Below are 24,768 nucleotides of genomic sequence, written 5' to 3'. Positions count from 1 at the left end.
GGAGTGATCTCAAGGCAGAGACAGGATTGATTACATGTCTCAGGTCAGTGAGTTCAAAGTCAGTGTGAGGTACACAGTGAGACCCTGTCTCCAAACCCCAAGAGAGGGGATACGGATTCAGCAGTTCAGTGCTTGCCCAACATGTTTGAGACCCTGGGTTTTAGCCTTAGCAAGGGGAGAGGGGGTAATTTCAAGGCCTTGTATATTGTGAGACAAAGAAAAGTTTGCTTAATGAATCAGTAAATACATGGGTGACTGTAAATTCAAATGCCAGTGTGTGTGTGTGTGTGTGTGTGTGTGTGTGTATGTGTGTGTACTGGGGATCAAGCTAAGATCTTGTGTATGTTATAGGTAAATGTTCTACTATCAAACAACATCCCCAGTCCCTGAAGGCATTTAAATAGATTATAGAATTTCTCTCCCTTTTCTTCTTAACACTACTTCAAATTTCTGACCCATTACACACAGGTCAAGAGTAGTGTCTTAGGCTTTACCCAATCAGCACACCCCTTTTCTCTGGTCTCCACGAATGCTTTAAATGAACACAGGACCTCAGGGCCACCAAGGTCAATGACATGACATGTGGGAGTTTTGAGAGTTTGTCTTTTCTGTGTGAAATCCTGCAGGCCTATATGCTTCTGAAAATAAACCATGAGGTAATGGAACAATCGATGGAAAGCAGGAGTCCAGGATGTGTTTAGATCACTTGGGCCCCGAACCAAACCTTTCTTGATGCCAGTAACCTCTGGACTTTCCGGCAGTGCTCACCTGTAAGTTCCCCTTACTGTTCAATTTCATTTTCTTTCTTGTTATGTATGTATGTATGTATGTATGTATGTATGTATTTCCTTTTTATTATTTCATACCTGTTTATCATGTAGTAATACATTTTGATTATATTCACCCCAAATTATCCCTTCTTGTCCCAACACACTTCGTGTGTGTGTGTGTGTGTGTGTGTGTGTGTGTGTGTGTGTGTGTGTGTGTGTGTGTTTTCTTAACCTCTGAGCCATTTCTCCAGCCCCTAGGGTTGTTTATATAAGCACAGGCGAGGCGTCATTTCCCTTTGCCAGTCTAGGGGGAAATCTCCCATGCCCCCAGCAACCATTAACTGTCAATCAGGCAGGGATGGAGCCTCAGGAGTCCCCTCCCCTGTCCATCACAGAGTATTGAAGAGTCCAACTTGTACAGCTTCTGGGAGTTAGGAATGTAAGCAGCATTCCACAGCACTCCTCTCCTCCCTCTCTTCTGACCTCTCTGCCCCCCCTTCGATGTTCTCTGAATCCCGGAGGAGGTGATGTAGATTTCCCATTTATGGCTAAGCCCTCAGCAGTCCCTGATTCTCGGCACTTTAACTGGTTCTGAGTCTCTGCAGTAGCTGTCGTCTACTACAAAAGAAGCTTCTGTGACCAAAACTGAGGGCAGCACTAACCTATGCGTATAGACATTATGGTGGTTTGAATAAGACATCCCCCTCATCTTGGACATCTGAATACTTGGTCCCCAGTTAGTGGTGCTGTTTGGGGACACTTAGGAAGTGTGATCTTATTGGAGGAAGTATGTCATTGGGGATGGGCTTTGAGAATTCAAAGATTCACACCACTCCCAGAGTTTGCTCTCTGTTTCATGCGCGTGGTTCAAGGTGTGAACTCTCAGATCTCAGTTCCAGCTCCAGCCTCCATGTCTGCTGCCTGCTGTCAGGCTGTCCCCACCTTTAGGGACCACAACTCTTTTTTTTTTTTTGGTTTTTCGAGACAGGGTTTCTCTGTGTAGCTTTGCGCCTTTCCTGGAACTCACTCTGTAGACCAGGCTGGCCTCGAACTCACAGAGATCCGCCTGGCTCTGCCTCCCGAGTGCTGGGATTAAAGGCGTGCGCCACCACCGCCCGGCAGGGACCACAACTCTTATGGACCATAAGCCCAAATAAATCTTTCTTCTGTAAGTTGTCTTGGTTATGGTGTTTTATCAAAGCAATAGAAAATTAATTAATACAAATAGGAAAATTTAGAAATCAGTGTGACAGGCACAATATGTCCAGTTATCAAACCAACATTATAATCTCCTCCCAAGCCACAAGCAACTTAAATTGAGTTAATTAGTGAGGGGAATTTTTACCTTGCTTGCATCATCAGGCTCGAATTCCTTCCTGTGAAGCAGGTCACAAGCCCAATCAGAAAGCGGTTGTTTACCCCATAACAGTGATGTCCCGATAGTACCAGTGTGTACACCATGCCTGGAAGGTCAATAGTGGAGGGTGAGGGTCCACTGTTGGGTAAGACTATTGATGACTCCCCCCACACTCCCCTGAGCAGCCTGCGTCGTACCTACCAGGACTATGAGAGCCAGATAGCAAGGAGGAAACCTCCAACTTGGTTCTCTATGTTCTGCAACCAACATGTGTGTTGTCTTCAGCAATAGGTTCTTTTTTTTTGAGACAAGGTTTCTCTGTGTAGCTTTGGTGACTGTCCTGGATCTTGCTTTGTAGCCCAGGCTGGCCTCAAACTCATAGAGATCCGCCTGGCTCTGCCTCCCCAGTGCTGGGATTAAAGGCATGCACCACCACCACCCAGCTCAGCAATAGGTTTTTCACCCAATTCTGGTTGGCAATCAAGATCAGTGCTGTCCTGGTCACTGTTCTATTGCTATGAAGGGACACCATGACAATGGCAACTTTTGTTGCTGTTGTTGTTGTTTCAAGACAGGATTTCTCTGTGTAACAGAGCCTTGGCTGTCCTAGAACTCACTCTGTAGACCAGGCTGGCCTTGAACTCACAGAGAGCTGCTTACCTCTGCCTCCCAGATGCTGGGATTAAAGACATGAGGATCATGACAACTCTTACAAAAGAAAGCATTTAATTGGGACTTGCTTACATTTTCAGAGGTTTAGTTCATTATCATCATAGCAGGAAGCATGGCAGCACACAGGCAGATATGGTGCTGGAGAAGTGGCTGAGAGTTCTACATCTGGATTTGCAAGCAGCAGGAAGAGAGAGCCACTGGGCCTGGCTTGGGCTTTTGAAACCTCAAGTCATCCCAGTAACACACTTTCTCCAACAAGGCCACACCTACTCCAACAAGGCCACACCTCCTAATCCTTCTCAAGTAGTGCCACTTCCTGATGAGAAGCCTAAGCATTCAAATCTATGAGCCTATTGGGGCCTTTCTTACTCAAACCACCACCACAAGTGCCAATAGCCTTGGATAGGGGTAGAGGGTCACAGGGAACTCCCTTACAAACAACTCATGGGTAGGTATCCAAAACGGAACTGGAGTGTTTAAGAATCTGTGGTTTATGTACTCTATTTCTTGGGAAAGATAAATAACGAACACTGCTGTGGGATGGTCTATATGTCAAATGTGTTGCTGATTGGTCAATAAATAAATCACTGATTGGCCAGTGGCCAGGCAGGAAGTATATGTGGGACAAGGAGGAGAATAAAGCTGGGAAGTGGAAGGCTGAGTCAGAGACACTGCCAGCCGCCACAATGACAAACAGCATGTGAAGATGCCGGTAAGCCATGAGCCACGTGGCAAGGTATAGATTTATAGAAATGGATTAATTTAAGCTGTAAGAACAGTTAGCAAGAAGCCTGCCATGGCCATACAGTTTGTAACCAATATAAGTCTCTGTGTTTACTTGGTTGGGTGTGAGCAGCTGTGGGACTGGCAGGTGAGAGAGATTTGTCCTGACTGTGGGCCAGGCAGGAAAACTCTAGCTACAGAACACAACTTTATATGATTTTTAAGAATGTGAAACACAACATGAATTTATGGAGGTTTCCTGGTTTCCAAATCAACATTTAACCCAAAGACAATTTTTTCCCCTTAATATTCTTTGTAAGGTAAAATTACATATTTACATGCAGGGCATTGGAACACAGTAGATATGTATAAAAGTAATCAAGCTATGGTCTTCAGCATGTGATGGCAAAATAATTAGAATAAAGGAACTGGAATCCCCACCCATTCACCCCAACACATTATCAAGTCTCTCAGAAAATAATGAGCTGATAACGCCAATGGTGCCATTTAAAATTTCCCTCATGTTCCCCTTAGCCAGATTGTGACAGACTTTCTGTGTTTAAAAGGACATAGTCACTTCCATGACACAATTATTTTTCACTAAAGACAAAACATCAAACTGATAGGGAGAGACAGCACTTATACAACAGCATGTCAGCCATTTACTAACAAAATCCAGTGATACCATCTTGGTAACTAGAAAATTAGATTCCAATTTTGACTTGCTCCAGCTTTGTTCTAGTCTAGCAAACCAGAGGGAAAGAGTCCTGACCACCTGGAGGCTTTGTTTCTACTGGCTAGCTTCCATAGTGCTGGAAGGTTCTATGTACAGTACCGGGGGAGAAAAGCCAAAAGTCTTACCCAGTTGTGAACCCTGCAAGGTACAAAATGACTGGCCTGGCAAGATATACCCACTGTTGCCATAGTGGCATAAATGTTATTGGAGTAAGCAACCACTTCCTGAATGTATTTAAAGCCTGACTCACAAGATGGAACTCATGCTTGGTACCATTAACTGGGCCAAAAGTCTGTGGCTGACTAGGTCATAGATCCTAGGGAAGAATCTGGTACTATTACTCTGCTAAACAATAGTAATAAAATGCCCTATAAGTTCTTATCTTTATTATTTTTAACTTTATTTTTATGCATAAGGGTGCTTTGCCCACATCTGTCAATGCACCACATGTGTGCAGTGCCCAAAGAGGCCAGAAGGTATCAGATCCCCTGTTACTGGAGTTACAGATGGTTGTGAGCTGTCATGCGGGTACCAGGAATTGAACCAGTGTCCTCTAGAAGAGCAGTAAATGCTGTTAACTGCTGAGCCAGCTCTCTTTGTAGACCCTTATTTTCATTTTTTTATGACTGATTTTATTATTTGTGTGTGTGTGTGTGTCTGCATGAGTTTATGTGCACTGTGTGCATGCATTGGATGTATTTGATCCTGTGGATCTGGAGTGATAGGCAGTTGTAATCTATCTAATGTGGGCACTGGGAACTGAACTCAGGCCTCTGGAAGAGCAGCCAGCACTTTTAATCACTGAGCCATAAGTCCAAGCCCTCTTTTTTTTTGTTTTTTGTTTTTTGTTTTGTTTTGGCTTTGATTTTTTGAGACAGGGTTTCTCTGTGCAGCCCTGGCTGTCCTGGAACTTGCTCTGTATACCAGGCTGGCCTTGAACTCAAAGATCTGCCTGCCTCTGCCTCCCGAGTGCTGGGATCAAAAGGCATGTGTCATCACGCCCGGCTCCTTCTTTGTATTTTATGTACTATAAAATTTCAAAATCGAGCCAGTGAGTAGCTCAGCAGGCAAAGGCATTACAACCAAACCTGATAATCTGAGTTCAGTCCCTGAGACCCACGAGGTGGAAGGAGAGAACCGACTCCTGAAAGTTGTCTTCTGACTCCATGTATGTGCCATGGTATACATGGCCCCCCATACATACAAGCACATAAATAAACAAAAACGTAATTTTTAGAAGTTACAAGGTAAAGTTACGTACCAGTGCATTTCCATTTCTTTTGCTGAGCACTTTCAGTCTGAGAACTCCTGCCTGTTCCTTCGCCGCAGGAAGTTTTCTTGTTGTCTCTTGCAGTTTCTTTTCTTTCCCATTATAATAGCCATCGTTCTTGTAAAAAATCAAATTATTAAATGTATATTTTCAATCGTTTTAGATTTTTTTCTTTTAATAAAAACCTCCCCTACTGCTCCTCCCTTGGGTGGATACTCTTCAGGAAGCCCCCTCTGGCCCACCCTACTTCAATAGCATCCTCTCGACTTCTTAGTTACCAGTGTGTTGCTACATTAACCTTGTCTCTGGACTTCGGACAAAGTTTCCTTTCCTCTGTCTTTTCCCTTTTCCTCTGGGAGTCCACTGAGCTTTCCTTTCAGCCCTTAAGTTTGTTTTTCTTTCTTCCATGTTTGAGATAAACCCTACATAGCTCTAGCTGGCCTTGAATTTGTGGCTGTCCTTTTTCCTCTGTCTCCTGAGTACCGGGATGGCAGATGTGTACCACTGTGCCTGAACTGATGTTTTTGTTTTTGGAACAAGTCTCCTGACAGTGTTGGCCTCGAAAACAATATGTAGTTGTGGAAGGCCCTGAACGCCTGATCCTCCAGTTAGGGTTAGGGCTCATCTGCCTCCCAAGTGTTGAAGCTACAGGTGTGGGACACCTATGTGGTGCTAGGACTCAAACCAGTGACCTCATGCATGCTAGGGTAGCATGCTGTAAACTAAACTTTATCCCCAGCCCTGATTTTCTTTTCTTTTTTTTTCTTCTGATTTTCTTTTTTAATTTTAGAAAATTTTAACTTCTTGTAGTACAGGCCTGCCATCCCATCCATCTACTTAGGAGGTCGAGGCAGGGGGATTTCAAGTTTAAAGCTAGCTTGAATAAGTGTGTGAGAGTCTGTCTCAGAATAAAAAGAGGACTAGGCTTAGCTCGATGCTTGCCCAGCAGTTGCTGAGGTCCCAGTTTCCTTGTTGGGTTTTGTTTGTTTTTTTGGAGACAGGGTTTCTCTGTGTAGTCTGGCTGATCTAGAACTCACTCTGTAGACCAGGCTGCCCTCGAACTCAGATCCGCTTGCCTCCGTCTCCCCAGTGCTGGGATTAAAGGCGTGTGCCATCACCCCCGGCAATCCAGCTTCTATTTTCAGTACTGTACACACATACCCGCACTTTTGGTAGCTGTTAACTACCAATAGCTTTGACTAGTGGTGAGACCTCATGTGCTCCCTTTAAACCAACCAGAAAAACAACAACATTGGATTTATAGCTCCTTCTGGCTGTTTTTCAGCTAAGTGAATCAGAAAAATACGTATCAGGGAGTTTGCCTATCCCCTGCCCATATTTGGTCCTAGGATTAAATTCAACACATCATGCATGCTACTGAAGCACTGGTCGTTCTCTGAGTACTGCCAATACTTTTAAAAGGGCCTACTATGGGAAATTTCAAAATTACACAAAGCAGAGTTTAGTGGACCCCTTTAATTCATCTACCAGCTTCAGTAAATCAACACCTGTGGTTTACCTCCATTCAGTGCTGCAGAATTTCACAGCTGAATTAAGTAAATAACCTCTCACAGTGAGTCGGTCATTTGGATTTATTATGTTATATCTGGTTTGTTCAGTTTTTTTTTTGAGACAGGGTTTCTCTGTGTAGCTTTGCGCCTTTCCTAGAACTCACTCTGTAGACCAGGCTGGCCTCGAACTCACAGAGATCCGCCTGGCTCTGCCTCCCGAGTGTTGAGATTAAAGGCGTGCGCCACCACCGCCCGGCCCTTGTCGTTTTTGAGGAAGGGTCTCATGTAGCTTAGGCTGACCTCAAACTTGCTTTGTAGCCAAGGCTGACCTCGAACTCCTCCTGATCCTCCTGCCTCCCTTGTGATGAGACTAGAGGCATGTGCCAGCAGGCTTGGCTCAGGAAATTTAATATCCATTCTCTCAGGGACAAAGCTTCCAGCAACTCAGTGCCAACATCATATCCGTTATAGACCCAGTTACAAAAGACAAAGTCATTTGAAGAACCCAAACTCTTTTTTCTATCCGTGCTTCTAAAATTCAGGAACGAACCTAAGATTTTCAGTAAATTAAGGGCTGAACGATTCTATCTGCATTCACAGAAAGTGGGAAATGGATTTTGCCACCCAGTAAGTGGCCTACAATGGGTCTTCCTTTCGATTCCCTCAGCTTGATGACTTTTTGCCAGATTTCTACCTTGGGCAGCAGAAGAGAGATACTCACTTAAATCTAACTGTTGTTATTCATTAGCATTGTGACCACAGTGAGTTAGTTTCTCTACACATTGGTTTACTCATTTATAAAATTAGGCAAACACTTTCAGATTTGGGTTTTTGTGAAGATTATGCACTAACCACTCAGTCCAGGGCAAGGATGTTAGTTATCTACGCATGGCCATTATTACCGTGGGTTTCTAAGTTTGTTTTCTACGGTAGGTAGGGCTGTCAGATTCGCCAAATACAAATATAAGATACTCAAAGTTAAATGCACCTGTATTTAATTTCAGATAGGTAAAACCCAGTGTTTTTCAGGGCAACTATCCCAAGTTATTATTATTTTAAATTTATTCCAATTATTTATTTATTGTGAGTGTGCTTGAACATCCCACAGCACATGCGCGGTGGTCAGAGGACAACTTGCAGGAGTCAGTTCTCGCCCTCCACCATGTGGGTCCCGGGGATCAAACTCAGGCCTACAGACTTGGCAGCAAGTCCCTTACCCTGCCAAGCCATCTTGCCAGCCCTGTACCAAATATCTTACTAAAAAAACTTATACTAGTGCTGGAGAGATGGCTCAGAAGTTCAAAGCACTGGCTGTTCTTCCAGAGAACCTAGGTTTAATTCTCAGCACTTACAGGGCAACTCCCGATGGTCTGTGACATCCAGGGACATGCCCTCTTCTGACCTCCTTGGGCACTGCACACGTTTTACACAGACATAGTGCAAGCAAAACACCCACACATATAAAAAAGAGGGGAAAAATTAAAAATACTTATAATAAGAAAGTTAGGCATCATTTCTGAAATTCAAATTTAATTTGGCATCCTGCATTTTACCTTGGCAAAGCGACTTCTCTTGTAAAATAGAAGGTTACCTACAAGGAATAAAACTGACTGAATTTGATATTTCATCTGCTCATATTTGGCAGGCTAATATCCCAAGACAATCAGTGTTTTCTCTTCCAGGTCATGCTCGATTATTACACAGAGGAGAAACAAAGAGTCCCCATATTGCTGGAGTAGAGTATAATATTTTTGCCAAATTGAAATCTGTTGGAACTAGCTGCTGTACTGACTAGACTAGGCATGGGTTTTGAAAGTGTTTACTGAATTATATTTGTATTTAAACCCTTATTTAGAAAAACCACAAAGCACTAAGTATAAAAGCCATATTATGGCTACTAAAAACACAGAAACCGAAACTCTCAGACAGACACTAACATCTTTGAAACACAGTTTCATAATGCTCTTATTTTCCATTTTCTTTGTGTGCACCAGGTAATTATTTAAGTATGCTTATTATTAGCACATACACACACAAAAATAAGCAGACAGGTTTTATATTTGACTCCAGATAGACTATGTATCTTTCTTCTTACCTAAACTAAAAAGCTTGTAGTTAATTCTATCAGCACTCTAGCTGTACCCTCGTGTACAGTTCAGTTTTTGAGGTAAAATTATTTCCAATCCTTAGTCTTTAACCTTGCCTATAATCTAAAGAAATGTACTCTAGGCTCCTTGCATGGTATTTTGGTATTTCTAATATCAGCTCCATGCCAAACTCTACAAAATGTTTCTGCAAACCTTCTGATGTTATTAGCTTAAAAAAATAACTGGAGGGCTGAGGATACAGCTCAGTTAGTAATGTGCTTGTAGTGTATGTATGAAGTCATGGGTTCCATTCTCGCCCCAAAACCCCAGTACCCCAAAACAAAACAGTTAAAAACTGGAAATCAGGATGGCAGCACATGCTTGTAAACTCAAGAAGCTGAGGCAGGAGGACTGGAGCTGGGATACATAGTGTCAAGTCACCTGAAGCTACATAGGAAGGCTAAACCAAACTTGATTTTGGATAGTCATGATAAATTGGGGCGGGGTGTTAATGAAGAAAATTATTGCAAACAAAGTGTGTTGCGTTTATTCATTCGTTATTGTTATTTAACAGAGGCAATGCTCCATTTCTTTTCCGGAAAAAAAAATCTCACCTTCTGCTCCAACTCCCATCTTGGGTCTTTTAAAAACCCATCTATGGTGTGAGAGCACTTTGCTCTTCAGCTCCCTCTCCTGTAGAATGCCACTTGCATCCTCCGCTCCTCCCTGGCGCAGCGGCCACCAGTGGCAAAGAAAACACCAGCAAAGTGGTTCAAGCATCCACACTCCATCAAGTATTGTAGTTAACAATTGGAGTGGCCGGGCAAAAAGATCAGGGCATCTTTCAGTGGACAGGAATCTCGGGAAAACATTTATATTGATTTAACTGATATGCTTAATTGAATCTGGAGAAAACGTATGCGGTACTCCATTTCGTTAACAATAGCATATTTAGAACAAAACTGCCATGCCCGAGGCCCTGGGTCAGGTGGCCACAGCAGCCAGTCCACACTGAACGCCACAAATGCTGCCAAGGCCCCGCCGCAGGTGTCTTTTAGCGACGTCATAGAGACCCCCGAGGAGAACGCACAGCGACGGTTTGCAGGAGGCTCCCGAGCCGAGGACACCCTCCAGGCTTTGACGGCTACACCTCAGGCTGATGGCCCGAGGCCTGGGCTTCCAGTGGAGAGCGCTGCAGACTCGGGTGCCCACCGTCCTCAGGCCACCACCCAGCCGGTCCCTGTGCCCTCCAGACTTCCGCCCGCAGCCCCGCGGTGCTAGCTTCCTCGCACCTGGGCGGGGGCCACAGGCGCAGGGAGCCGGGGCGGGGCCTGCTCGGGGGCGGGGCGCTGGCGTCATGGGCGTGGCTGCCGGGGGCGGGGCCACCCGGGCGGCCCCGGGCCTTCGGGCCGCGCCCAGCCGGGCGGGAGGCAGCGGCCGCGGTGCGCGCCAGCGGCGCGGGGATTGGCTGCGGAGGGCGGAGACGTCAGGCTCCCGCGGCCCCAGCGGCCGCCCGGCCCGGCGCGGCGCAGTCGGCTCGAGTGGTCTAGTAACGGAGAGTTGTCTGCGGCCCTGCCGTCCTCTGCCGCAGTCGCTGGGCTGCGCCGCCGTCGCCAGGACGCGCCGCCGAGCCCCTCGTCGCCCCCAGCCCCGCGGCCTGCGTTCGCCTCGCCTTCCGCACGCCCACCATGACGAAGACTGAGAAGAAGTCCTTCCATCAGAGCCTGGCCGAGTGGAAGCTGTTCCTCTACAACCCGACCAGCGGAGAGTGCCTGGGGCGCACCGCCAAGAGCTGGGGTGAGCGCGCGGCGGGGCGGGCGGCGCCGCGGACGGCCCCATTCATTGCCCGCGGCCTTGGTGGCCCGGCTCCGAGGCTAAGGCGGCCGCTTCCCCGGCCCGAGCGGGGCGCACGTGCTGCCGGTTCCCGCCGCGAGCGGCGCCGGAAGCGGGACCCGCCGGCCGGGCCAGGCCTCCTTTGTGGGGAGCGCGCCCTGGAGGCCCGGGCCGCGCCGACTGGGGAAGCCGGACCTGCCCCTCGCCTGCCTGGGGAGAGGAAATTTCCACTGTCCGCTATCTTGTGACTCGGCGACGCTGCCACCCGGACGCCCGGGAGAGTGCGGGCGAGCGCCGGGTGTGTGTGTGTGTGTGTGTTGCAGGGACGTGTGACGGGGGAGTTAATCACTGGGGCACATTGTCCGCGAAAATGCACTTGAATTCCGACCGAGAAAGGCCGGCTCGGGGAGGGCTTCCTCGTGCTCGGAGGTCACAGCGCTTTTCTGCCTTGCGGATTTTGTTTTGGGGAAAGACAGTCCTATCTAAACACCCCTTCCCCGCGCGCCCGCCCGCCCCGAGCCTTCAAAACATTGGAGTGATGGTTGAATGTTAGCAGCTTTTCTCTGCGCGAACTCATTGTTTTAAAAAGAGATAGTGAATCCATCTTCTGGGTGTCGTACTGTTGCTTTAAGGTGCCCTTTTTGTTCAAAAAAAAAAAATGTTAGGGAAGAAGGTGGACAAGCGAGTTCCATTATTACCTTTATGTTTCAACAATTTTATCTTTTTGAAATCCTTTTAAAGAGTATTTTGTTAGGGGATCTTGACCGTTTTTTTTTCCTTTCATTCCGAGCAAGACTAGATTTCTAGAGGTGAGAACCGTTGGGGCAATGACATTTTTAAGAGAAGCATAAGGACCTTAAATGAGCTGTGTGGCTCAGAAAACAAGTGAGCTCCTCCAGGGTGGAAGGCGACGTGACGTCCTGTCACCAGCTGAAAGGGGCCCTGGAAGGGTGGTTTTTTTGTTTTTTGTTTTTCTTTAAATTCCCAACCTCCACTTCAGAAATGAGGAAAATGAGACCCAGAGGTTGTGATTTTGCTTATGTAAAATTACATATTCCACGGGGCCAAGAAAAGAGCCCAGTCTCCTTTAATCCCAGTCCAGTGGTTGTATTATCTTACACATGCCTTGCCTAACTGCCCAGTAATCATGTACAATTTTTATTTAAATTGCTGTCTTTTCTTGGGAGCTCACTATGTGATGACGAAATAAATCTTCCACCCAGAGTTAAAGAGAGAATGATGAAAATTGCTTGTTTCTGAAGTACACTTTCAACCGAAGCGACTTGGGGGTGCAGGGGAAGAGATTTATTTTTGTAGATTACCTTTTGCCTTCCTGTCTGCCTTTCTTACTTCTAGCACTGAGTGTCTTCACTTCGCTAGTGCTTCTGCAGGTCCTCGCCCGGACTGGCCCCAGGCTAACTTCTGGGTAGTCCTCTTGTCTCAGCCACTTACATGAGTGGACCATCATGGCAGCTCAGACGGTGCTGTTGTAGGATAGAGATTTCCTTGGTAATAGGCATTTAAGTAGATAAGTTGTACAAAGTATCTCAGAATTGGGCAGAGTATAAGGGGTTGTAGCAGAACAGAAAATAAAGCTGGGCTTAGCAGCTTTGAAAGAATTAGGCAAAACTTCTTTTTACAGAATCAGTATTTATTAGCCTTATGCTCAAATAGTAAATTTCGAGTTTATTGTAATTGTAAGCCTGTGCAGATTGCATGGCTAGTTGAAGATTCCAGCACAAGGACATTCTTTTAAGAAAATGTGGGTGAGAGGAGGCTGGAGTCCATTCTCAGCCTTCAAGGCCAAGGACCTAGTAGTCATGGTGGGTCTGCTTTGGAGAAGGGCTCCTACACTCAGACTCTGCCGAGGTTTGGACAGCTATGTGCCTATGGGGCTGTCTGCCAAGAGGGGTGCTTTTTACTTAAAATCATCAAAGCCCTGTATGAGCCAGCTGCCTGATCCACCATTAACATTCTGGTGTGTCTTTTTGCAATTTGTATGATTTTTTATTTGTTTGTTTTAAGCCAAAAGAGATCATAACCATATAATCTAAGTATTTGTAAACACCTTCCTATGTTAAAATGATCTGTATCACCATTTTTATTAATTTATTTACTTGACTGGTGTCCCACTGTATAAATATCCTTTTTTCCCCACTATATGTCCTGGTCCTTCCTTCATCCCCTGCGCCCCTTCTTGGGATCTGTTCAAACTGGTAGGATTTCTAGGCTGCTCATACAGACCTTGTAGAGTTTGAAAGCATGTTGTCATTGGTGCCTTCCTGGAAATGTGTCAGAGTATATTCCCACCAGTGAGGGTGTAATGGTGTTTTATCTTCCACACTGAAGCTATTCTTAACTTTGTGATTGCTTTTACATTTTCTGGTAATAGCTTTTTTATTCTTGAAAAAAAAAAAACTCTTTATGTGGGCAAATATTTATCATAAATTTAATGTATGTAGGTGGTTGTAAAGAAAAATGGCGCTTTTTTTTTTTTTACTTTGTAAAGTTGCTCAGTCTGTTTTGTATAAAGACCTCCCTTCCAAGATTTTATAAAGATGTCCATAGTTTTCTGGTCTTATTATACTTAGGTCTGCAGCATGTTCCATATTGGTCTGAGGTGTTTCCCTTTAAGTGTATTAGATATTTTAAAAATCTTATATTTAAAATAATTTTATGCCAGTCGTGGTGGCTCACGCCTTTAATCCTGGCAGTCTGGGAGGCAGAGGCAGGAGGATTTCTGTGAGTTCCAGGACAACCAGAGTTGTTACACAGAGGAACCCTATCTGTACTTTTGCTGTAAATATTTTAGAAAATGAAAATTTTTTTGCTTGTTGCATCACATTACCATATTGAAAACAGCTGTCTGAAGTTTTTGAGTAGCTGCTTGCTGCCCTGTGTATTTACTTGATAATCTCGGCACACTGGGTTACAGCAGTCTCAGAATGCCTACATACACCTCATTTAGTTTCCCTAACAGCCCTGTAAAGCAGAGGCAGTGTGGGGATTGAGGTATACTTAGTGTTAGTTTCTCAAACTGAACAGTAAGCACACAGCAGGAATAAGTATTGCCATTTCTGACAAAACAGAACAGAAAATGTTGGCGCCTGGTGGCTGATTCTGCAGACATTAAATAAGCTTGTGAATTAAACACAATGAGAGCTAATGTAGTGTTAAGGTAGGCAGTGTACCATGTGTTGCAGATAAATTTGTTTGGTTGTTTTGAGTCCTGCTGGCTTTAAACTGGAGCTCTCCCACCTCCACTTCCTGAGTGCTGGGATTATAGGCATTTGTTACCACATCTGGTTTATAAGTAACATGTAATTATGGCATATAGTAGCAAACAATGTATCTAAGGAAGAGTTGTTTCTTATTGTTTCTGTATATTGTGTGTGTAGATACACTGTAAAAAATAAATTTACATCAGGTACCAAATACTGTGATACGCTTCCAGCAGGAATTGTACACAAGACATAGGTGAGAAAAGTCACTTGGTGAGAGGACAGAATCCTAGATCAGAGGTTTGGTTTTGTAAATTATGCCCGGCATGGTATCATTAAAGATAAACTTGGGGCATTCTTTGGAGTCCGTTATCGTATTTGGTTTGTCTATTGATCAGCGTTGTAAATTAATATTGACTTAGAACTCAAGATTCCGATTACTAAGCGTAGTCACATAAGTTCTGGTCCATAACTAGCCGACTGCGGGTGTTCATGTGCCTGCTCTTCACTGTAGATCCGTGGAATGCCATTTTGGCAACTGCTTGCTTCCATTCTGGGTCAGACCTTAGCAAATGTTCTGCACAGGAGAATAGATTCCATCTAATGTTAGTGTCTAGCTGTAGGAGAAGCCAAGTGTGTTTATCATTCCAGTATTCTGTAGCTTTATAAGGTGGTTGTCTTTGTCTAGTGAGTAAGACAGTTGTGAAATTTTACAGATATGGGCACTTTTGAAAAATTACAAGCCTTACCTTACCTTGTGTTCAGGTTATAAATGCAGGACAGTGGGGGAGGGGCAGCCCCAGATCAGGGCATGTACTGAACTGTCATCAGCAGGACTAAGACATCACTCCTGAACTGTGCAGGAAGTAGACCTGTAGTGGATGGGAGGGAAGGAAGGAGGTCACAGGACCATTGTGACGCACGTGTTTTAATGTTATTAAAGAACCTCACTCCCAAATGGTTTGTTTGCTTTTTCCTCTCCCTTAAAGTAGATTTCTGAAATTTTATCAGAATTAAACTTGTACTAATAGGTAGCTTTTATTTTATTTTTTAAACTAGTTAATAGGTCAACATGACAGCCCACATCTGTAATTTCATCATTTGGAGATTGAAGATGGAATTACGAAGTAGAGGCAGGAGAATTGCTGTAAGTTCCAGGCCATCCTAGTTTATATATTGAGTTCAAGGACAGCCAGGGCACCATAGTGAGACTCTGCCTTAGAAAAACAAAACAAAGACCTACCTACAGTAACAATTTTGCAATGGTTTATTATTACATTTGATTAAGGACTAGTTATATAAGCACTGATTGTGTAAAAGAAAAAAGTTACTTTTTTAAGATTTACTGTTTTTACATTTTTTTAAGATTTTATTTATGTGTGTGTGTGTGTGTGTGTGTGTGTGTGTGTGTGTGTGTGTGTGTGTGTGTGAGTGTTTTGCCTGCATGCCTATCTCTGCACCCTGTGTGTGCTTGGTACCCTCAGAGGTCAGAGGAGGCTGTCCAATCCCCTGGGACTAGAGTTATGTATAGATGGTTATGAGCTACCATGAGACTGCTGGGATTCAAACCCAGGACTTCTGGAAGAGCAGCCAGTGCTCTTAATTGCTGAGCCATCTCTCCAGCCCCCAAAACATTTACTTTTGAAAGATAAATTTATTGTTTTCTGATATTTGTATTGTATTGATTTTAAGTAGACATACTGCTGTTCTCTGACCATTTCATGTAATTGCTGTTAACATTCTAATAGTCTCTTTTCCTATATGTAAATAAAAGTTTAAAGCCTGTAATACTTAAAATATAGATAGCTGATTTTTGTCATTCTGTGTTTAAGGAGAATGACTTTATCTTTTTAAAGTTTAGTTAATATATTAAGTATCCACGTTTCATTTTTTTCTATTTGTTAATTATATATTTGTGTGTGTGTTTATACACACACGCACATGTAAATGTTTCAACAGTGCCATGTGTAGAGGTCTCACGACAACATGTTAGAGTTGATTCTCTCCTACCGTTGTGGGTCCCAGGGTCATGAAGTTTGATAGCAGATGCTTTTACTCACTAAGCTATCTCATTTTAAAGACAGTTTTACTATGAAGACTTGAACTTGAGGCAGTCCTGCTGCCTTAGCTTCCAAAGTGCTAGTGCTAGATGACAGGCACAAACGACTTTGTGTGCTTCCTTGTGAGGTGTATCCTAACAGCCTCAGTGTCTTTGTATCAGGATCCAAGGACTACATGTCTGTCTAGTCATAGGATTTTTATATTATCATAAGCCTGCTGCCTAGCAGAGATCTTCATGTGTCTGACACTTATCTCTTTGTGATAGTCTGCACTGCTCTCGAGGCCTCCTTGGTCTGGAATGACCAGCTTGTTCCTTTCTCCATGCTGTTCATTCTCTGCATATTAATTCTTCCTATTGGACTTCTTTTGCATGTCAGATCTGCCACAAGCCTTCTGATGTACTCTAAGTGAAAATAATACCATTTATTTCTCGTACTATCTGAACCTGGTGTGTGTATTCCATAATGCAGGATTTTCACCTGCAGTTATATCCCTGTAGCATCTAGTAGTGTGTGTTTTGGGACGAGCAACGTTTTAGCTTGTGATTCATTTAGTCCTTGAAGTAAAATTGAGGGTTTTGAGTTAGTTGCTTTAGCTGTATACTGAAAGTTTGATGGCATTTGTTGTACAAAAAGTCGTAATTCAGTCAGCCAGATTACTGTGTGTTCCACTAAGTTTTGCACTGATTTTGAAGTTTCTAGGGTCATAATAAGGGTGAACCTATGCACATGTATATTACTTGATGTCTTTCAGAAGTCCACTGAGAAGATGATCAGACTGGGACAGAATACAGACCTAAATTCCAGTTCCACATCTGTATCTAAGCTTAGATTTCTCTTTGATTTTTTTTTTTGTTTGTTTGTTTTTTGTTTTTTCGAGACAGGGTTTCTCTGTGTAGCTTTGCGCCTTTCCTGGAACTCGCTTTGGAGACCAGGCTGGCCTCGAACTCACAGAGATCCGCCTGCCTCTGCCTCCCAAGTGCTGGGATTAAAGGCGTGCGCCACCACCGCCCGGCTAGATTTCTCTTTGAAAAGCCTCTGGGCCTCTGTAAAGGGAGAGGTTGCCTAATTACAGATGTCACTGTATGAAGCCTGTCCGAATGTAGCAAACATTGAAAGACCAGATAGTATTGTAGGCTTTGCTGACTGTACAGTGCCTGTTGGAGCTTTACTGGCACTCCAAGTGGATGACAGTTGTGCGAGTCTGTATTGATTACAAAAACGAGTTGCAACTGTTGACTCTAGACTTAAAAGTAGTCGTTGTGGGGGGCTAGAGAGAGGGATCAGAGGTTAGGAGCACTGGCTGTTCTTCCAAAGGTCCTGAGTTCAAGTCCCAGCAACCACATGGTGGCTCATTGCCATCTGTAATGAGATCTGGTGCCCTCTTCTGGCCTGCAGGCATACATGCAGGCAGAACACTGTATACATAGTAAATAAAAAAAAAAAAAGTAGTCCTTGTGGACTGACTCAAGACATAGTGAAGTGGGCCAGGCTCAGTAGTGCACACCTGTAATCAATCCTAGCAACTGGGACGTGGAGCAAGAGAACCAGAAGTTCAAGGCCAGTCTTTGCTACACAGCATAGTTTGAGGCCAGCCCGAGCTGTATGAGGCTGTCTCAACCCCCTCTATTCCCAAAAGAAGACAAGGAAGGAAAAAAATCGTGAACTGATCTGAATGGCATATAGGATTCTTGGGTTTCCTATTCTCATGTAACAGAGATAACACACTTGTTTGCAATTTTACAAGTAGATATCAGTAGATCCATTGCTTCTCTGGGCAATCACTATTTATTATCTGTGTTGGTGCTTTTAAACATGTGATGCTTGATGTATCTATTTTGGGTAGAAGTCTGTCAGCTTCTTATAAAAGCAAATACACACTTACATCCCAACCCAGCAGTTCTCCTATGTGTTTACCCAAGAGAAATGAAAACATGTCCACAAAAACACTTGTACAAGAATGTGCATAGTAGTTCTATTCATAATAGCTCTAAACTGGAAACAGCCCAGGTGTCCACCAGTAGGAGAATAGACAAACAAACTGGTATGTCTACACAGTGGAATACGACTCAACTGTAAGAAATGTATTAAGGGGCATACGTGGATGATGGATAACGCTGAGTGTGGTGGCACATGCCTCTGATTCCAGGAGTTGGCAGTTTGAGGCTAGCCTGGTATACATAGGGATTTCTAGACCAGCCAGAGCTACATCATAAGACCGTGTATTTTAAAAAACAAGCAAACAAACAAATACCCTCATAATTTGATTGGGAATGCTTCACTGAAGAAAGTACATACTACATGATTTCATTTGCGTGGGGTGGAAATGTCCAGAATGGTGGCCGCATTTAGAGCAGTGGAAGTAGAGATCTACTATGATGGTATGAGGTTATGTCTTCGGTAGGAGTTGGGATTACAGAGATGAATGGATTTTGTCAAATGATCTGTTGGAGATTTGTCTGGTTTCTTGAGTGTAAACTTGCCCCTCAACTTTAGCTCATAGGATGCTGTATTGTTTGGGGGTGAAGGACATTGACACCTGCTGTTTGAACTGCATTCAGAAACCAGACACAGGAAGGTAAAATGTTAACTAGACTCTGAGTGGGCTTCTGGGTGATCACTGTTAAATTTCATTCAACTTGCCTTTGCGTTTATTTGTAAGTAATACTGATTGAAATGGCATTACCAGTCTGTTTCCTACAGAAATTTCAGTTTTCAGGACTGGAGAGATGGCTCAGTGGTTAATTCCCAGCACCACATGGCAGCTCACAACTCTGTAACTCCAAGATCTGACACCCTCACCCAGACATGCAGGCAAACACCAATATGCATAAGAAATAAAAACAGTTTTTTAAAAGATTTATTTACTTATTATGTTTACAGTGTTCTGCCTACATATATCCCTACAGGCCATGCATACTAGAGATTTGAACACTTACTGATTGAGCTACCTTCCCAGACCTGTGCTGTTTTTACTGCCTTTGTATATTTTTGTAGCGGTTTGTGCCTTTCTTTATTCTTTTTTTTGGGGGGTTTTTTTTTTTTTTTGGTTTTTTGAGACAGGGTTTCTCTGTGTAACTTTGCGCCTTTTCCTGGATCTTGCTCTGTAGACCAGGCTGGCCTCGAACTCACAGAGATCCGCCTGCCTCTTTATTCTTTTTAAATATTTTAATTCTATTTTTTAGTCTCCATTTCGTGTGCGTGTTCATTATTGGAAATTAGACTTAGTTTTGTGCATGCTAGGTAAGTGCTGTACTACTGAACTATATTCCCACTGTTGTTTTGAGACAAGATCTCACTATGTAGCCCTGGCTGATCTGGAACTGGCTGTGCAGCCCAGGCTGACCCAAAACTCAGTTTGTCTGTCTTGTTCTACCAAGTGATGGCATGGGGCAGCTACAGCCACCGTGCCCAGCTTACCCCATCTTGTTTATTATTTTAGATGTATGTGTTTTGCCTGCATGCGTTTGTGCATTGTGTGTGTGCCTGAAGAGGCCAGCAGAGGGCATTGGAGCTGCCATGTGGGGGCTGGTGCCCTTAACTGCTGTGCTTTCTCACCAGTTTCTCTTTTGGGTGTTTTTGAGACAGGGGTTCATGTGTAGCCCAGGCTTTACTCCGGTGTTTCTACCTTAAGTTGTAAGAGACGATTTTGTTTGTTTTTCTCTAACCTAAGCAAGGTCTTATAGCCCAGGTTGTCTGGAACTAAAAATAGCCTAGATAGCACCAAACCCACAGAGTTGCAACACATTTACCTACAGTAACTTTGAACTTCTCACCCTCCTTCCTTCAGAGTGCTGGATTACAGGCCTCTGCCATCACACCTAGTTTCATGCTGTGCTAGGAATTGAACCCTGGACTTCATGTGTGCTAGGCAAGTACTCTAAAATCTAAGCTATGTCCCCAGCCCGGTTTACTCTTCAACTAACTGAAAACCTGACATTTGTTCATCTCTTTTGAAAAGTCAGTCTATTTTTAAATGTGTTTTAATCATTTTAAATATGTGTGTGTGTGGAGGGGGAGTATACAAGTGAGTGCAGGTGCCAGCACAAATCAGACATCAGACACTCCGGAGTTGGAGTTGGAAGAGGTTGTGACTACCTGCCGTGGGTGCTGGGAATTGAACTTGAGTCATCTGGAAGAGTGAGTAGTTCATGCTGAACTGTCTCCAGCTCTAGTGAATACACTTAGAGTATAGGTTTTACTTTGGTTTCTGATTTGACTACATCATTTTGATATTCTATTTCAGTATTTTACAGTGTTTTATTTTTTATTACATTTATTTACTTTGCACATGTAAATAAAATGTTGCACATCATAATGTGGGTGTGAAGGTGAGAGCAGTCAATTTCTTCTTCCACCGTACAGGTTCTGGGGATGAATTGAGGTGGTCAGGTGTGGTGCTAGGTGTCTTTACCTGCTGGCCTACCCTACCAGCCCTTCCTGGGTTTTGTTTAATGGTATTAATCTCGGCACAAAAAGCAAATGTTTTGCCATTGAGCTGTATCCACAGCCCAGTTTTTCTTTAAAAATAAAATAAAATAAATATTTTAGCTCAATGGTTATTTCAGAGACTATTTTCTAAACTTTCGGTTTTTTGAGACAGGGTTTCTCTGTATAACAGTCCTGGCTGTCCTGGAACTCACTCTGTAGACCAGGTTGCCCTGAACTCACAGAGATCCGCCTGCCTCTGCCTCCTAAGTGCTGGGATTAAAGGCATGCGGGCGCCACCATGCCTGGTTTATTTTTCTTTTTGAAACAGGATCATATGTAGCCTTGGTTGGCCTCAAACTATGTAGCCAAGAATGGCCTTGAACTCCTGATCCTCCTGCCTCAGCTTCTTAAGTGCTGGGATTACAGACATGTGCTACTGTACCTGCTTTGTTTTTTAATTAAAAATTTAGAAAATCGTTTTCTGAGGGTACAAGAGATACCAGGGATTGAGCGCCAGGGCCTCACACCTGCTGAGCAGGAGTTTATCACTGAGCTATACCTCTAGCCCACTTTTTTTTTCATTTAGTTCATGGCTAATTTGTGGGCAAATGCTCTTAGATTTGAAGAGTGTGGTTTTTGACTACAAAGTTCTGTGTATCTTAGGCAACTTGGTTATGTTTGAAAAATACTTGCTGTCCTTGTTATCACTCAATTTCTGGACATCTGGCAAAGGTACATTGAGTCTTTATTCATGATGGTGGGGCTATCTACATATTCATATATATATACACAAAGCAAGAACAGGACTGCAGAATTTGAACCCACACAAAGTCGTGGAGGTTCCTAGCTCTAACACTGTCTTTTTTAACTTGAGTCGGGGTGTCCTGTAACCAAGCATGCACAAGGCCCTGATATCAGTCCCCAGCGCTGCAAATCAGTAAATCAAAATGCTTAACAGGACTGAAGGTATAGCTCAACTACAGAGTGCTTACCAGCACCACAGGGTCCTTGGTCTGATCCACAACAGCGGGGTGGGGACCTCACTAAACTCAGAAGTACATGAGACCTAGCAGTTCAACATAGAGATAAATACCTAAGAGTATTTTGGAAATATTCTAGCCTAGTTTGTAATGGTAGCTCAAAGGTCAGTGAAATGTATATCAATACAATTTCAGCCACAGAAAGGGCTGAAATGCTCATCCATGTTTAGATATAAAAGAAGTTGTTTCTGTTTATGTAACATATTTAGAAAATAGGTTAAAAAAATTTGTGATTGGAGGAACCTGGTGAGGTAGAGGACAAAGAATGAAGATAAGTATGGAGTGGGTAGGAGACAGATCTTGTTTAAAATATTCTGAAATGTTTTGTGGTAGAGTTGCATAAATCTGGACATAACTAGAAGCAGTTAAACTACCTAGTACATTTGAATGTCGGTGCAAACCATATACTAGTAACATTCTAGTTTATGTTTATGTTGTTTTCTTTTTTCCGAATTTGTTGTTGTTGTTTGCCTCACAAGATTGTCAGTATTGCAGCAGGCTGCACTACAGTAAAATAAGTGAAAGATAAGACATGGGGGGGGTGCGGGATACAAAGTGTACATGGATGAAACTGTCAGAATAAAAGATTCAAAATTCAGATACACTGAGTTTTTTAAAATTAGTGTGAGGCATAGAATTACTTTTTTTTTTTTTTTTAAAGAATACTTGCCGCTGCCTTAAAACAATCAAAACTATAAACAGAGTGGTTATTTATCAGGTGAAAGTTTCAGGCCACAGAATCCTCTGAGCTGTCTTTCATGTCAGGTGCCTGTGGGTAACTAGAGGGTGTGTACTCAGGGCTGCTTCTGTTCTGTTCTGTCTTTCTGAGCCAGGGCTTCACACTGTAGCCCAGGCCGACCTCCACTTCACTGCTCTACTTTTGCCCAGGCCTCTGACACAAGCTGGTGGTGTATGTTGAAGAACTTGGTCTTTATCCTTGGTTTCTGGCATGATCTTTAAAACCCTGGGATTTTCTGGGTGATAGTCTTTGTTAGGCTGATGAAGAAATTAAGTTAGATCCCTGGCTGCAGGATGAGGGCTGGTTACCTGAAAGGCCACCCCAGGACCCAATGGTTTAGGGACGTTGAACTCTGTTGACTTCCACGGAAGGAAGAAGGCGTTGTAAATTGAGTCCCTTGAGCAGCCTAGGATTCAGTCAAGCCTCACTAAAACATGAGACCCCAGTACACACTAAGCTGTATCTCAGTGGGCCCCCAGGGTATGGAACAGATGTGCTGGAGGCTTGCCCTGACCCTAGGACCTGATAGAAACCCTGCATCCCTCCTGGACCTCTGTGCTTGCTTTATGACTCAAAATCCCAAATATAGCTCTCCTGAGTTCTGTTGGGATTTTCTAGCGAGGAATGGAAGCTGAGGGCTGAGGAGCAAAGTATTTCCAAGATATTGCTGGGCCCCAGCCAGCTTCCTGCTGTGGATGCATTCCAGTGGAGCATTTGAGGCCTGTATTCACCTGGTGGCAGGACTACATTTTACAGTTAGAGCTGAACCAGAGTGGTAGGGTGGGATGGGACTGGTTTGTTTGTTTGTTTGTTTGTTTGTTTCTTTCTTTCTTTCTTTCTTTCTTTCAAGATTTTATTATTTATGTATATGAGTGTTTTATCTGCATGTACAACTTTATGCCAGAAGATGGCATCAGATCCCACTAGAGGTGGTTGAGAGCCACCATGTGGTTGCTGGGAATTGAACTCAGGACCTCTGGAAGAGCAGGCAGTGCTGTGCTCTTAACCACTGAGCCATCTCTCCAGCCCCCGGGACTGGTTTCTTTAGTGAGACAGGGTAAACCTTGGCCAGATTTCTTGCTTCTTAGTTGTGTAGATAACACATGAACCAGACCTCAAGTAAGCTTTTTTTTCTTCTTTTTTAAGTAGATGCAGTTGATTAGGTTAAACATGAAACCTTGAGTTTGCTGTGAAACCTCATTGCAGTTCCATTCCAAACATGTTTCTTTTATCTTATCAACTCTCCTGAGTTGGAACCTGAGACCCACATGCTGGAGAAGAGGACCTGAGAGTTGTCCTGCCTGCCACAGCTGTCCCACGTGCACACAGTAGTGAATGGGAAAGCAAAAACACCTTGACTTTCTAGGTCTCCTTTCTGTGAACTGAATACTTAGCAAGGGTACCACTGTTAACTTCTTTTGGGGGGTAGGAGGGGGAGTGGAAGTCGAAAACCAGATTAGAGCGGGGCAAACTAACAAGACCCATGGTAACCGTGGCCCCTGGCTCCAGCTGGAGCTCTGTCCTAGCGCTGCCTCTTCATCAGAAACCAGGGAGGTGCAGTTTGAAAGTTGGGCTTCTCAAGAACAAAAATAAAAGTCTGGGCTGGTGGTGAAGTACTGGCCAAGGATCTTCGAGGCCCTGGGCTCCATCCCCAGAATGATGAGAGAAAAGAAAAGAAAAAGCAGGAGGAGCCATGCCCCCTGAAGAGGAAAAGCTTTCTAGTTGGCCATCAGTCCATGCTGACAGGTCCTGGAGCAGAAGGTCGTGTTGGTGCGAATGCTGTACAGCAAGAGTGGCTTTTGTGGAGAATGCTGTTCAGTAATAAACTGGACCCCTTCCCTTCTCTCTCTTTCTGGCAGGGTTCTGCTATGTAACCTTGGTTGTCCTAGAACTCACTTTGTAGTCCAGGCTGGCCTCCATTCTGTGACCAGCCTCCCGCTGCAGCCTCCCTTGTGCTGAGATCACAGCTGTGACTTACCATGCCTGGCTGGCTGTGATATTTCTTGAGGGTTTTTTGTTTTTTCCTTCTTCTTCTTCTTCTTCTTCTTCTTCTTCTTCTTCTTCTTCTTCTTCTTCTTCTTCTTCTTCTTCTTCTTCTTCTTCTTCTTCTTCTTCTCTCTCTCTCTCTCTCTCTCTCTCTCTCTCTCTCTCTCTCTCTCTCTCTCTCTCTCGTATGTGTGTTTTACCTGCATAATGCAAGCGCTTCACAAGCTTGCCTGATGCCCTTCAAGGGCAGAAGAGGGCATTGTATTTTCTGGAAGTGGAGTTAAGGATGGATGTGAACCACCATTGTAGGTGTTGTGATTTGAACCTGGATC

At 43.9% G+C, this 24,768-nt stretch overlaps 1 protein-coding gene across 11 annotated transcripts in view; it reads left to right on the top strand.

Moving 5' to 3' along the window:
• Positions 1 to 755: 755 nt before the first annotated feature.
• Atp1b3 (ATPase Na+/K+ transporting subunit beta 3) overlaps positions 756 to 24,768 on the top strand; it is a 44,243-nt gene continuing 20,230 nt past the window's right edge. For 2 of the 11 annotated variants that reach the window (XM_052717423.1, XM_052717398.1), the window contains exon 1: positions 10,963 to 11,257. Coding sequence is in view for 1 of the 11 variants with exons in the window: in XM_052717351.1 (XP_052573311.1) it covers positions 10,815 to 10,923 (109 nt within the window). In the remaining 10 variants the exon portion in view is untranslated. Of the gene's footprint in view, positions 771 to 10,554; positions 10,924 to 10,962; positions 11,258 to 24,768 lie in introns of those variants that run through there. The other 9 variants (XM_052717342.1, XM_052717351.1, XM_052717370.1 and 6 more) reach the window with 9 other exon arrangements.

Source organism: Peromyscus californicus, unplaced genomic scaffold (assembly GCF_007827085.1).
Source record: "Peromyscus californicus insignis strain IS unplaced genomic scaffold, ASM782708v3 Scaffold_11__1_contigs__length_118956290, whole genome shotgun sequence".
Taxonomy (NCBI): Eukaryota; Metazoa; Chordata; class Mammalia; order Rodentia; family Cricetidae; genus Peromyscus; species Peromyscus californicus.
Note: the sequence above shows the minus strand (reverse complement) of the source record. Positions and strands in the feature narration are given on the sequence as shown.